The sequence below is a fragment of the Lichenostomus cassidix genome, chromosome 9 (assembly GCF_008360975.1).
Source record: "Lichenostomus cassidix isolate B80296 chromosome 9, HeHo_3.0, whole genome shotgun sequence".
Lineage (NCBI taxonomy): Eukaryota > Metazoa > Chordata > Aves > Passeriformes > Meliphagidae > Lichenostomus > Lichenostomus cassidix.
The window spans coordinates 10,749,865-10,764,331 of record NC_139490.1 but is presented as its reverse complement, the minus strand read 5'-3'; the positions used below and the strand labels follow the sequence as shown (position 1 = coordinate 10,764,331).

Sequence of the window (14,467 nt, the reverse complement as noted above, 5' to 3'; positions counted from 1 at the left end):
TGTCATTTAAGCAAGAAAACATCACAGAAATTACAAAAGAAAATATGGGTACAAAGAAAATATGGGAATTAATACAGTGCAATACATTTAGGTGTGTTCCCAAAAGTTCAGAAAAGAGCTGCTATGCCCTAATTATCCCCTGGCTGTGCTGTTCAGACACCCAGCTCTCCTCTCTCTGCTGCTGTCCCGACACAGGAACCGCGAGGCGCCTCGGGGCGACATGGCAGCACCCCCTGCGCAGGGAATCCCAGCTCTCCACCCACCGCAGCCTCTTCCGCAGCTGCCTCAGTCCCTCCGGGGCCAGGCGGGCAGCTCCCGCCCTGCCGGCAGCCCGGGCACCGGGAGCGAAGCACCCTGACCCTCATGAGGCCCGCGGCTCCCCCGCCATCCCCACACGGAGGGGCGGCGCGGGCTGATGACGCCATCTTGGGCAGCCCCAGCATGGCGGCGGCGCGGGGCCGGGAGGCGCTGCCGGTGCGGGGTGGCACCGCGGGGCGTTCGCGCCTCGCACGGCGCTGCTGCGGGCGCTGCGGGCTCCTCCAGCCTGCCGGCACCAGCACCTCTCCTCCGCCGGCTTCACCCGCCTTTTCCAGCGCGCTGTCGCCCGCGCGGCCCCAGAGCAGCGGCTCTTGCCTGGGCTGTCCCCGGCGTGAGGGAGCCGCCGGTGCCACAGCGCCCTGGGCAGCTCGGCAGCGGGCTAAGGCACCGGAGCCGGCCGGGGAGCTGCGCTGGGCCTTGGCGTGTGTTGGGCGTGTGGCACACAGCTCCTGCGCCTTGGTGGCCAACAGATGACACAGCCGCGCGGGAGCGAGCGGGTTATCGCAGCAGTTGTCAAATGTGCTGTGCTACAGGTTAAGAAAGCTAAAGGGTGACCCAAGGCACTCTACGCTCGGAGCGCAGGGCCTTTTTAGAACTCCTCTGTTGGAAAAAAAAAATAAAGGGAAGAAATGGCAGTGGTTTAATTTGGTATAGATGCCAGTTTACCTTGGGCAGCAACCTAGGAAAATAGCCAGTGATAAAAGCATGGAAGGCAAATGGTTTGTGTTGTCCCTGAGCCTTGCTAAAGAGGGCACAGCACTGAGCATCCTCCAGGGGAGAAGTAAGAGACCATTCCATGTGCCAGCCCGGCCTGCCCTCAGCCCAGCGCCATCCTCACGGGCTGCACACAGGGCAGGATAGCCTGCAATAGCCCTTGCCATGGCACAGGGCAGGATCCTGGCAGAACCACTGCTCTGCTATTGGCTTTATTCCCACCAGCCCCTATGCTGTTCCAGGACAGACCCTCTGTGAAGAGTTTTGGGTTGATTTTTTTCCCCTCTGGGAAAAACTCAAGCTTATCCACGGATTTTGATTGCTACGTAAATATGATATGAACGGGAAGTGACTATAGGGAGACAAATATCTGCTTTTCACACACCTGTGAAAGTTGCTTTTACAACATTATGAGAGTAAATCCTTTATGACAGTAAATCTTTTACCACTGCTACATTTACATCCTGAGATCTGGAAGCCTAGGGCTTGACAGAAAACATCCCCAATATATTGAGACATTTGCAGGAGCTTGTCGTTGCAGACTGTGTTATTCCGAAAACTGCACTTTCTTCCTCTGAACTGTCCACAGAAGTGTTCTGAATTGTATTTGCTTCTCCACACCCCTCAGAAGCCAGGCAAAACCCACTCGTCAGCCAGGCAGGTTGGACAAACTTGTTTCTTCCTGCTGGATTTTACAACCACAAACAAGGCTTCAAAACAAAACAAATTAAAAAACTCACCAGCAACACGAGCAGCCTTATTCTGAACATGTGGGATGCTTCCCTGGATGCCTGTTCATTTCCTGGAGTGAAATTCAGACACACCAGTTCACTGCTGCCCTGAAGTGTGTGGAGGCTTTTTTTTGCTTCTCCCTCCTTTTCTTTTCCCTCCTTCCTTGTGTTGATTTGTGGGACCAGAATGACTTTGATTTCAGCAAGTTTGCTGTTTATTCACGTCACAAGTTTGACAGCTTTGCACCAAATCAGATTGCTGGGTTTCAGGAGAGCTCTGAGGCGTCACTGGGAGCTCCTTTAGATTAAACTCGCCTCCTCGGTCTCCCCCCTCTCCCCCTCCTTCAGAGCCATTTAAACCTCTCTGGGGCTTTAACAGAAACGTGCTCCCAAGACCTGCATTTCATTCTGCCACTAATATGGTAAGTGCTCTTTGCATTTCTCTCGACCTCGAGGCAGAGGAGGAGAAGCTCCTTTCTCCCTTGGGAGGGGTGCAATGGATTTTGTGCCCTCTTAAGATGGGAAAGAAAGAGGGCTCTCCTCTACCTGCAACAGCAGTCTCTGCTGCTGTGCCTTCCCATGGGTGAGCAGACTCCCTGATTGACTCCAAGCTCTGCTTTTGCCTTGCAGAGATTTAGAACTGCTTCAGATGAGGTTTATTTGGAGGAGGGGAAAAGGGTGAATCCAGAGACAAGCCCAGGCTTTGCTGTCTGGGACTCCTGCAGAACTGCAGGGGCAGAAGAGAGTGCGAGCAGCCAGGAGGTGACTCTGCTCGCTTTGTGCTGCTGCCTTAGAGCTGAATCAAACACCCAAGGTGGCAGGAACGGTCTGGCCAAGGACAGGCTGGGACCTCCCTTCACCCTAAACCCACTCAGGAGCGTAGCATTTCCCAAAGGTTCGCAGGAAACTGAGCCACCTCCCTGACACAGCCCTGCTCGAAGCCCCAGTGCGGCGCGGGGCTAGCGGGGCGGCAGTGCCCGCGCTCGGCGCACGGAGCGGTGCCACCGGCAAAGCGGGGAGCGGGCACCGGGTTAGGGCTGGGCGCTGCCTCGGGGGCAGGCTGCGCTTGGCAGGGGCGGCGGGGCTGCTCCGCGACGGCACCTGAGCCCAGCCCGGCCGGGACAGCCGCGGAGAGAGCGCTGCCCCGCCGGGGCGCTTCTGCCGGGGCGCTTCTGCCGGGACGCGGCGGGACCGGGCTGACACCGCCTCCCCTCGGGGCTCGCCGGCGGCTGGGGACGGGGCACCGCCGGCCCCGCCGAGCGCCCCATCGCCTCGGCCCCTTCCCTCCGCAGAGCGCCGGCCGGCCGTGCCCGGAGCCGGACTTCGCCGGGGACTCGGGCTGCGCCTGCCCCTGGTCCGCCCCCGCCGGTGTTTCCAAGGAGACCTGGGCCGCCGTCTGCGCCGCGGAGCCGCCGCACAGCCAGGGCCGGCGGGAGGCTCGGCCGCCGGGTGAGTGCGCTCAGCTGCCGCCGGGGCGGGGGGACCGGGAGCGGTGCGGCACGGGGCTAGCTAACCCTCGCTCTGCTCTCCAGGCCACTTCTGCAGCCCGCAGCTCGGTGCCCAGGACGCGGCGTGGCAGGGAGACCAGCTATCCTCCCAGCTCTACAGAAACAAGCAGGTAAAGGCTCCGCGCCCCGCAGCAGCCCCGGCTTCGCCCCACGAGGCTCCCGAACTTTGTATCTTGTGTGGCACCTTCAGGGATGGCTTATGGCATGGCTCTCACTGGCACGGCTCTCTCTCACCGGCACGGATGTCAGGAATGACAGAAAATTTATTCCTTGCTTGGAGTACTTGTCTCCCCCATGTTGTCCTGTGAAGTTGGAACAACTTCCCTATCCATTTCTCCCTTCTTACATCATATTGCACCAGCAGCCTTGACACTAGAGAAAACCAGGGGCATGAACAGGGGGTCCTTCAGGCTCTGATGATGCTGTTGGCTAGAAATACATAGTGTGTGTCCTCCTGATTCCACCAGGTTTAACTTAATGGGAAATGGTTCCACCAGAATTGACTAATTACATGGAGGATCAACCATTTTGACCAGCAAGCATTTCCTTGTTACATTATTTTCTCTTATCTTTCCTTTTTTGTAAATCCGAACAAGAGACAGGAGAAACTGTGAACTGTCTTAGATGAAGGAACTCCAGACTGGTGTCTCAGATCAAGTACTTGGAATGATGTTTTGACACAGTGAAGTCAATGACAATCCAGATATTATCTTGAAGGTCACTGGAATTGAACTGTGGTTCTAGATGTCAGTGTACTTCTTTCTTTGGCTCTGCCTCAATCATTTAAGTCTGTTCTTGACTCAGACTGTGCTAAGCAGATGCCTGTGGTCTGTGGCAGAGTAATCTTTGTCCTCCTAAAGAAGTCTCCAGAGCTATGATCAGGAGGCAAAAATCTATCTCCAAGCACTTAGATTTCCCATGGAAAAGTGTTAGGTGTCTGCCATTCCTGTTCAGCTTTTGGGACCAGTGATTGTCTCAACTCTGTATATGTACCATGACTGGCACAGTAGGGTCCAGAATTGAAGGGATCACTGAGTGCTGCTGTATCCTAAAGAATGGCAACTGCATCTTTTCTGCACTCTACTCCATAAATTGTTAGTTTGCAACGCCTCCCTTTTTTTTTTTTTTTTCACACCAGCCAACAATAAATGGGAAGGAGGGGTGCAAAGGGAGGTTTGCTGCAGCTCAGGAGGAGATCCTGAAGCTGCTGTCATGCCCGTGACCATTTTTGGCTGCTCCAAGGGCTACCTGTAATTCTTTTCTATTATTATTCTGTGGTTGCACGGTTTTTCAGAGTAATCTTCTCAAACACTCACTAAAGATTAAAGGAAGTGAAAAGTGAAAACTGAACAGTCATGCCACTTAGATTTATAGAGACAAGAGGCTGGAGGGGGTGGGTTGAAATCACAAGGCAAACACCCAGATCATCAAATCCAAGCAGCTTGTACCATAGGGCAGTTGCTATTAAGTTACAGAGTCAACATCTATTCATCAATATCTCTATTCCACAGCTTCAAGATACTTTGCTTCAGAAGGAAGAGGAACTTGCTAGGTTACATGAAGAAAACAATAACCTCCGACAATACCTGAATTCTGCCCTGATTAAGTGTTTAGAAGAAAAAGCCAAGGTATTGTGTTCAGACCTGTCATATAGATGTGTGCAGGAGGAACAGGTTGATTAGGTACAGGCCATTAAATATATGGAACATCTATGAGTGTAGACAACCTGCAGTGTGACATTTAAATTCCACAAAGTGACAGTTTCCCCCAGGAATGATATGCTATCAGGTTCTGACTGTGGAGACAGTATAGCACATTGCATAGTTAGGTTTAGTTTATTAGTTAAGTATAAGCAATTCAAGATTATATAGGGAAAATTATTCCTTCTGATGCTTTTTTTCAGTAAAAGTTAAAATTTGAATATATACATCTTGAATGTCTGTTTTGTCAGTTATTCTTTGAAAAGGATTAATTTTGTTTTGTTTTGTTTTCTGTATTTCCAATGATATGTTTTATTCATTTACATTAGAATACTAATTTTTTTCCAGTTTAGTAATTAAAACATTGTGTGGGGGTTTTCTCTTAAACAGTGAAATACAAAATTAAACATTTCAGGTTGAATGAAACATTGTATTAAACTAAGTGTGAAGGGTTTTTTTAACATGTGGATTCTTTGTCTCTCAACAAAAATATAGAAAATAATTGTTTCTTATCAGCTCCAAGACATTTTTTGCTATTCCAGCCTTGCCCATGAAACTGAACCATTGGTAATTTGCTCAACTCTGTGGATTGGGTATGAGGTGAAGAAGACTGTAGAATATAGCAGACTTTACTTTTCCATCCTGTTATTGAGTTGATAGTGTGACATGTCCTCCCTCCCGTGGCCAGACCTGACCTCTGGCAGTAGAAAAGGTGACCTTCACTGGGCACAGCAGGGAGACATGGCCACCCCTGTGTCATGTGGAGAAGAGTCCAGTGTGAAACTGTCACAGGACGTGTCCGAGCAGTAAATTCATGACATGGTGGGGAACTTCCTTGTTTGTTCTCACCTTCCTTTGACCATCCCTGGATGCCTGAAGGGCCCTGCTCCTGGGATAATCACACCTGAGGTGAATTGATGAGTGCAATGCCACTCAAGCTGCTGCGCTGAGCACTGCCTGGTTGGAATCACCCCTGTCACAGCATGACTTACCTTTCCATCCTCCCTTTGTCAGGCTGCCCCTTTACCACCCATGCCCTGCTCACCTGCCAAGTGCTGCTGGCACAGAGCCTGGTGGGAGCTTGCAGCTGGAAATACCATTGAAGTACACGCCTTATTGATGTGGTCACATTCTTCTCTTTCAGGGCCTGGGTTGTGGCAGACACCGTAAAGATACAAAATAGTTGGTCATATCCATATGTTTAAGCAGAGGGTGGAAAAAAGTATCTTTATAAGGACAGTAGTAAACATCTAAAATCTGAGGTCAGAAACACGTTGCTTTCAGGTATCTGGAAATTCAGATTTTAATCTTCTCTCTCCACCTTGTTTTTTGTTTGTTTTTTTAATAGAAACTGCTGTCCAGCCATGGACAAAAAACCTGTGCTATCCTCAAAAGTACCAAGAGGAGATTAAAAGAGGATCACTGCTTTGTTCCTCAAGAAACTCCTCACGCTTCCAAAGCTAGAAGGAACCTCTTCAGTGAATTCACTGCCTGTGAAGAGCAAGCCAGCCCTGCTGTGGACAGCTGGGTCTTGCAGACCTTAGGATTAAAAGATGTGAACACCATTGATGAAGCTTCAGCTAACTACAGTGCCCTGTCCTCAGACCTTGGGAAAGACACATACTGCCTGAGTCCTGGGGGAGCAGCAGACTATGAGCACAGGGAAGGAGCAGCAGCAGTGTTTAGCTGCAGCCATGTGCCTCCAGCCAGCAGCAGCACCCTTCCATGCAACGAGGACTCTCCCTTCCTCTCTCAGTTTTCTTCAGCACCATGCATCTCCTCACCAGCACCAAGCGTTTGCTCCCTCCCAGCCTATGGGTTGCCTTACTTGACTGGTGATTTGTCACCCAACAAGACAGAAGTGGCCTTCACAACGTCCCTGAGTCCCCACCGCAATGTGAGAACACACAGCTTCCACCAGGGACAGGCTTTTGTGCGCAGGGACGACGATGGGGGATGGAGATTCACCTGGCTGCCCAAGCAGGCTGAATGATGCTCCTGGATCCAGGGGCAGCCATAGGGGATGTAGGAGACACGCTTCACTTTGTGCATGAGACAGGTTCAGGCAGAAAAAATGGGCCCTTTTGAGCTTCTTTAAATGCTACTCTGTCGCTAACCTGCTCCTCATTCCCTCACAGATTTTCACAGATGTGACTCCACATTGCACTTGGACAATTATCTGTCCCAGATGTACAAACTGGATTCCTTTCTCATGTGCCTGTGTTGAGATACCTGCTTTTAACTTGTTTCCTGGGTTTTTATCACCAGCTCTTCATTCTTACTGGTAGTTTCCAGGCTGCAGGGCTTTCAGCTTTGATGATTACTCTCACATGCACCAAACTGGAAAGCACTTTGGGACTACACCTCTCTCACTTTGGAAATAGCACCTTTCTCACAGATATCCACAGATAACAAAGGAGGCATAGGCTGAAGGCTGAGGATCAGCAGTTTCTGAGTGATTTAGTCTCTCTTGACTACACAGATTGCCTTGGATTTAACAAATACACATGGTTGCCCTATGTGCTACACAAATCTGACCGACCTGCAGTTCCATGGTGCTGTCACATTCTTTGATGATGCCTCAAAATAAACAGGATTTACTTTCAATGCCCAGAGGCTACTTAGTTACAAGTGATTCGGCAAGTTCAGGGGAACTGCCTAACGTGTGTTTAAGAGATTGATGTGTTTACTAATATGTTTTAAAGGTATTTTGTCTGTCAGTAAAGGGAGTTTACATTTGGGAAGGCAGTGGTTGGAGTGGGTCTTTGGGAACCACAGCCTTCAATGCCAGCTCCTGCCTCTTTGTGTCTCTGTCAGACTGATGTGCTGAGGGTAGGACCAGCCCTACTTTGAGAATGCTTTAAAACTCTCGGAGAGAAGGTGCTCTACCACTGTACAGGACTTGACTTTTAGTAATGCTATTAATGATATGAATGATTTAATGATATGAAGTCAATGGACATGAAGGAAGCTCACCAGTACTGTTTTCTGTTACCTTTGTCGTCTACAGTAGTTTGATGCCTAAATATTCAAAATAGATCGACTTGGTTATTCTTGCTTTCAGAATGGTGCCAGTGACATTGAGGAAGGACTTAAGTAAAAATAACCATAATTGAGGATTTTCTATCAGTGGCTTATTTTTCTACAGAAAACTGGATATTCCTTTATTTTTAGAGGATAACAATATCTCCTGATAGCCCGTTGTGCCTTAGAATTGCAATATTTGAGACACTCCATCTGGAGCAGTAATGATTTCCCAAAAGACTTTGAAATAAAACTGTATTTCTGGGTAGTTACTTCCAAGTAACTGTGGCAGACTTCCAGAATAGGCAATTTGAAAGCATTGATTGTAGGCATTATTTCACTGGATTAAAAAGCCAACCAAACTAAAAAAAACACCAACCACAAACCCACACAACAACCACTGCAAAAGAAAACCACAAAAAAACTTAATAAAACCCAACAAACCCAAACCAAACAATGCTCGTGGAATAAATACAAGTATTTGTTTGGGGGGCTTGTTGTAGTCCATAAAATTGTGGCCTAGTGTTCAAGACTGGACAGGGAAGACCACTGTTTCTGTAGCACTTTTCTGCTTTTTAGTGAAAACAGAGGAAAAATCCTGTCTTACAAACAACTCATTTTTTCTCAATGCATTTCTTTTCTATTATTCTCCCCTTGCCCCACTGTATAAGATAGCATTGAAGAAAATACTCCTGTCACTGGAGTTTTTATTGGTGTGTGTGGTAGTATAGAAAATGCCTGAGCTTAACATGACTGTGTGATGGGAAACCCTGGTATGGGCAATGTGGGGGATGCACAGCAAGCTGGGAATAGACAGTGTGGCCAGAGGATTACACCCAACACAGCTGTAGATGCCACACTTCTGAAAGCAGCTGTAAAACAGAAGTAGCAAAACATCTGTCTATGTTTTCTAGCACTATTGAATGCTATTGCTTAGGAATTTCAATGGTATGGAGTCACCAGCACTAGTAAGTACTTTTGTCCTACTAACAAATCTTAAATTGGAGATTTTTTTTCTGAGGAGAGAGAAAAGCTTTCCATTTGTTTTGTGCCTGATCCTCCTTTTTCATCCTTTTGTACCCATTCTCCATGCATGAAACATAATTAAAGCTACCCTGCTGCTCATGGAATGTGCAAGGTAAAGCCCAGGGAAGCCTGTGACACATTCCTATGCCCTAGAGGTAGCTAGAGATCAATGGCAATAAAAACAAAAAGTGGAAACAAAATCCAGCTCTTCACACAGCTGTCACAATCAGGTAGTCCGGAGACAGCAGAGACACGTTTCAGCTTGGTACTGTATTTCTAATTTCAAAAAACAGGCAGCTGGAAAAGAGGACCAGGAGGCAAAATTTCTGGGTTCCGATACTGCCTCTGGTATTACACTTAATTTCTGTGCTTTGGATTCTATGTAGTCCATCACTGGACCAGTTCATAGCTATTTAACAAGAAAACAATTCTTGCTGCTGCAGACTCTGTGAGAGGTTCCCTGTTGCCTAGGATCAATACCAGGCCCATATAACTCCAGGATGGGGAACTGTGACTTGAATGGCCATAGGGCCCTGGTTGGTTCTTTGAGCAGCAGTGAACTTCCTCGGCTGTAAATATTCATTTTGTATTAACATAATTTGTTTTATTTTTTTATTTGAAGTTTGTTTGCTTTATTATGTGAATGTAACATGTGCAGCTGCAAGTTTAAAATAATCCTTGTTTCCAGAAATGTACACTAACAGAAATGGAAGTTAATTTAACACTTAATATGTGCTGTTCATGATTTTTGTGATTTAAAAAGGCTGTGATTGTACGTATAGTGTCAATTTTACCAGTGTCATTAAGCTATGTCTAATAAAAGTTAACATCCAATTGATGCAATTCTTTCTGCCCACTTTAGCATCCATTCCACCACGCAGCTGTTGCTTACATGGCACAGCATCCACCTGGCACCTACACATCTCTCCAGAGGACTGAAAGGGACCTTTATTTCCTGCAGTCACAAGTGTCCACACAAGGACATGCCATGTTTTTATGACACCAAACCTAAATATATTGACAGGCACAGGTGTGCCCATTTCAGCCCGGGCTTGCACAGCATATTGCAGTGATCCATTATTGCTTTGACTCAGAAATAGATGCCATGCTACAAAACAGCAAGGACAGAGGGAAATATTGTGCTTTTTGTCTGTTGTTTTTGAAGCGTCTGGCATTCTCACTTAATAGACTTATACCTTCTTAGGCAGCTGAACATCCTGATCCAGGGCAACCTGGTTCATTGTAGTACTCTGGGTACTCTTGATTTTGACACTGAAATGATGAATTGCAAAATGGCACTGAGGTGTCTCATAAAGACACTGGAGATGAGAGAGAAAAGCCTGATTAAAGAATCCAAACCTCTACTCAGCCCTAGCTGACAACAAAGAAAAGCTGTGTTAATTATTAACTTTCCCTTCTGATCATGGGCAGGTTTATTGGTAACCATGCACCAGCTGGGACCAGAGAGGTTTTTCATTGGAATGGAGATAGCTTATTGCTTATGAAAAGATACAAAGTGAGCCTTCCTTAATCTCTTTTGCACTCATCTAGAAGCCATACTAAGTCTGAGATGATTCATAAACACTCTGGCCTGTTGCCAGGTAGCTGACATCCTGTCATAAAGAGAGAGCTGTCTATAAATAATTTGTGGAATGAGCTGTGATTCACCTAAAATGCCATCTCTCCAGTCATTCCTCTGCTTCATTAGTTGTGCATCACTGAGTTATTTCAAGGCTAAATACTTCAATGCAGTGCAGCCCAAGGAAATCAGTATAATAATAGTTCACAAGGAACAGATTATAAAAATCAGTATGAGCATGAAGAGCCGGGAGGTCTGAGGCCCCCATTTCCCCTAATTTATTTTTAAAAATCCAACTTAAAGTGCAGCTGTAATACTGGTATGGTTAGCTGAAACCGCCAACAACTGCTGCTTCCAAAGCTTTTATTACTCAAAGATCACTCTAAATATTCATTTACTAAACAGCAGTTTCATCTATAACATCATCCACCATGACATTATTCCCTGTTGGTGATCACAGAACACAGGGTCAGGAACTGGGAGCTATGTAGTGCTTTCGGGGGCACAAACAATGGCATTAGATGAGCTGGAATGCAGGCCAGGAATGCCAGCTCCCAGCTGTGCGGAATGGGGGACTACCAGCACATTAGAGAGCACACACGTGCTGTCAGTGTCCCAGATGTACTGTCAGCGTCCCAGATGTACTGTCAGCGTCCCAGATGTGGTGTCAGCGTCCCAGATGTGCCACGCGAGCCCAGCTGTGTGGAAAGCAGCAGCCGCAGAGCGCAGTTACGCCCCGAGGTGTGGAGCGATGCTGATTCCCGCTGTAGGGCTGTGGCCCCCGGGTGTCACATCTGGGGGTCTCAGTGCCCACCGAGCCGCTGCCGGATCCCGGCACGACCCGCCCGCAGCCGCCGGCCCTGGCCAAGGTGCTGAAACGGCCGCGACGCTCGGCCCCGGAGAGCTGCGGGCACGGGGTGCGACAGTCAGGGCGAGCAAGGGTTTCCACCAGAGAGACCAGAGATGTCCCAACAAACATCGTGCGACTGCTGCGACAGCCCTGTCCAGCTACCAGTGCTCGAAGGACCCTGTCACACTTGATGGCATTGGTTAGAAAATCGAGCTTGCTTTGATCTCGAGGTAATCTTTACCTGGTAACACGAGTGGGGGCAAGGAACCAGGGAAAAATACCATGTTCACGGAGCTACATCCCTGGTAAGCATAAGTGACACTTTACAGGTACAAACAGTGCTGGGCTCCTCTGCCCAGGCTGAGAGGCAGCTGGGTGACAAAATATTTCAGAATATCCTACTCCATATCACTGCATGTAGAGAAAGTGTCAACTGGAAAGCTCCCCTTATGAACTGAAGTTTATCCCAGATACAGAATGAAGAGATTATCAACTGCTCCCCAGCTGGGACAGAGAAACCAAGAAATCCCTCTGACCTTTGGGAAGAGCATCTTTTTTAACCTCCAAAGCACTGCATGTTTGAGTATCAAGCTCCAGGTATTAAGCTTGCTTTTACTGAAACAGCTGTTACTAGAGAATTAAAATAATCATCACTCTATGTTGTAGGATTATGTAGACTATCCAGGTACAAATATGGTCTCCATTATCTAGGAATTAATATTAAAATTGCTAATCACTCTGTAGTAAATTCTGTTCTCCTTCCCCCAGATTAAGGATGCCCAAACCCTCATTCTAAAAGGGTTTTCCAAGTTATACTGTTATAAGTAGAACCTAAAATAAACTTACAGTGTTTCTGGTTTTTCCCCAACATCACTCTGGAATTACAAGAAAGACAGCTGGTAAAATAATTTTCAGTAATCAAGAAAGAGGATATAGTAAGAAATACCTTTCCACTGCTCTATTTTTTGCTCATCTAGCCCCGTTTGAAATCCAGGAGCTCAAAATTCCCTGCAAATTTCAAACAATGTTGAAAAATGACAAAATCCATGCTGATAGAAAGCTTCTGTGCAGACTCTGGTTTTAAGAAAAGTTGGCATCTCTGGTTGTAAAACCACACAGTTCCATGACACAAGCAACTCTTCTTCCTAAGAACAACACATTCTTGGCCAGATCTAAAAAAATCCTCACCAACATTGTAATCCAGGTCAGCTCGTTCCCAAGGTCTGGATATTACTGTAAAACAAGGATCAGCTCAGCAATATTCACACTCAGCTGTAATTGTTGCACCTGTTTTGAATTCCAGTTCCCTCATTTGGAGATGGAATTAAAGAGAACAAGTAGGAATGACAGGATCCCTTGTTGCTTCAGGAAACCGGGCTAATTTTGTTTACCTATGGGTCATGAAATACATGTGATACCTTTCTGCAAGAGAATGGAGAAACACTGATTTAATACCGGTAGATATTGTTCGAACCTGCCAGCTTCAGTCTCCTTCGGAGGGTGATACTAGCCTGGTAATTTTTCTTGCCTTCTTACCTAAAGAAATCAACAACACTGCTGGATGAAAAATACTATGTTCCTCCGCTACAACTGCTTCATTTCAACAAAAGTGTTTTTCTGAACTGTGTCATTTTTACAGTCTGTAAAAATTGCAATAACCCACTGAAATCAGCATGACTTAGTCCAACCCCTGAGAACAAAATGGAGCTGAGAGAGCTTTAAGGTTCTTCCTAGTAAAAGACCTCTTATCAGAATGAAATATCATTACCTCAGTGGCCCTGTGGCCATTTCAGAGGTATATAAACATTTGCTGCCTATCTGTAAGCCATTCAATTACTAAGATCTTGATACTCTGTAAATATTTAACTACAATAGAGGATATAAATCAGAGAAAGTGATTCTGTTTCATTTCAGTGGTGGCAGTAAATCACAGGCTATTCAGACTACTGGGCTACACCCAAATAAATGACTGAGCTCTGAACACAGGCAGACATTACCTAAAATTTCCTGTAAAGCAAGTCCTAATTTTATCCAGAATTCATAGAGGGAAGACTAACAGTACCACAACTCCAGGAATCTGAAGCACTTCCAGACATTTTTACTATATCATCCAAGAAGGGAGAAGTTGTCAACATCCAACCTTCGGACTAGTTCTCTGGGAGATGTGACCAGAAACATGAAATGGCTGCAAAAGCAGGTGCTCTTGAGTTTGAGCCCCTGGATATTAATGACACAGGCAGCAGAGAAAAGGAGTAGCCAGTAAATTCCAGTCTCATTTAATCAGATAGGACTGAGTTTAATTAGAGGCAGCAGTGTGATGGAACACAAGGCCAGTCAGCCTTTATCCAAGGGCTGATCCAGGTTTCTGTGCTATGATGAAATCCCAGGAGCTGCCACAGGAACAGCCATCCTGTGTGTCACTACTCCAGAGATGCCACGCTGGACTCCCCATCGCAGCAGGGACATGAGTTCTCTCAATGCACTGCAAATTGAAAGTTAAAGTCTTCCAGGACTTGGATTTTTCTAAGAGAATAACAACTGCAAATGCATGGGCACTTGCTCAGCTTTAGCAGCAGCCACCAGAGGCTGAGTCACTGTCACCATTCTCCTGTGAACTGCCACTGCGATACCCACCCTTTGTCCTTCTGTTGTATGAGTTTGGTGCCAGCCCTGGGGCCACAGTTATGGGTTGCACTTCCTCATTTCCAAGAGACACCAATACCACTGGTTATTTGTCAGGATTTGTTTATCCTCATATCCTCATTTCTGCCTGTCCCATCCTCTGCCATCAAAACACTTCAGCCAGAAGAGCAATTAGTGTCACCCAAGTGGCTTACAGAGCCCTTCTGAAATCTTTAAAGGTACACCAAGGAGACAAGAGACCAGCCAGCTTGAGAAAATAGAGTAGGAATGAGATGCTTTTACCAGAAAAGCATGAGATGCTCCTGTTGGCAACATCTCACTGCCCTGAGGCACCTCACTTAGGGTCTCTACTTACCCTTTGCTTTGCTCTGGGA

The 14,467-nt window shown here is 46.9% G+C and overlaps 1 protein-coding gene across 1 annotated transcript; it reads left to right on the top strand.

The window, feature by feature from the left end:
* Window positions 1-418: 418 nt before the first annotated feature.
* On the top strand, window positions 419-9,855 carry GMNC (geminin coiled-coil domain containing). Its single transcript, XM_085069399.1, has 5 exons — window positions 419-2,185; window positions 3,056-3,212; window positions 3,296-3,381; window positions 4,783-4,899; window positions 6,320-9,855. The coding sequence occupies exons 1-5, from the start codon at window positions 2,183-2,185 to the stop codon at window positions 6,962-6,964; spliced, it is 1,008 nt and encodes a 335-aa protein (XP_084925525.1). The 5' UTR covers window positions 419-2,182; the 3' UTR covers window positions 6,965-9,855.
* Window positions 9,856-14,467: the final 4,612 nt, after the last annotated feature.

Excerpts from the sequence above, each read along its gene's own strand:
- GMNC (XM_085069399.1), top strand. Across the intron at positions 3,213-3,295 it reads GCGGGAGGCTCGGCCGCCGG|GCCACTTCTGCAGCCCGCAG; the intron begins GTGAGTGCGCTC and ends TCTGCTCTCCAG. Across the intron at positions 3,382-4,782 it reads AGCTCTACAGAAACAAGCAG|CTTCAAGATACTTTGCTTCA; the intron begins GTAAAGGCTCCG and ends TCTATTCCACAG.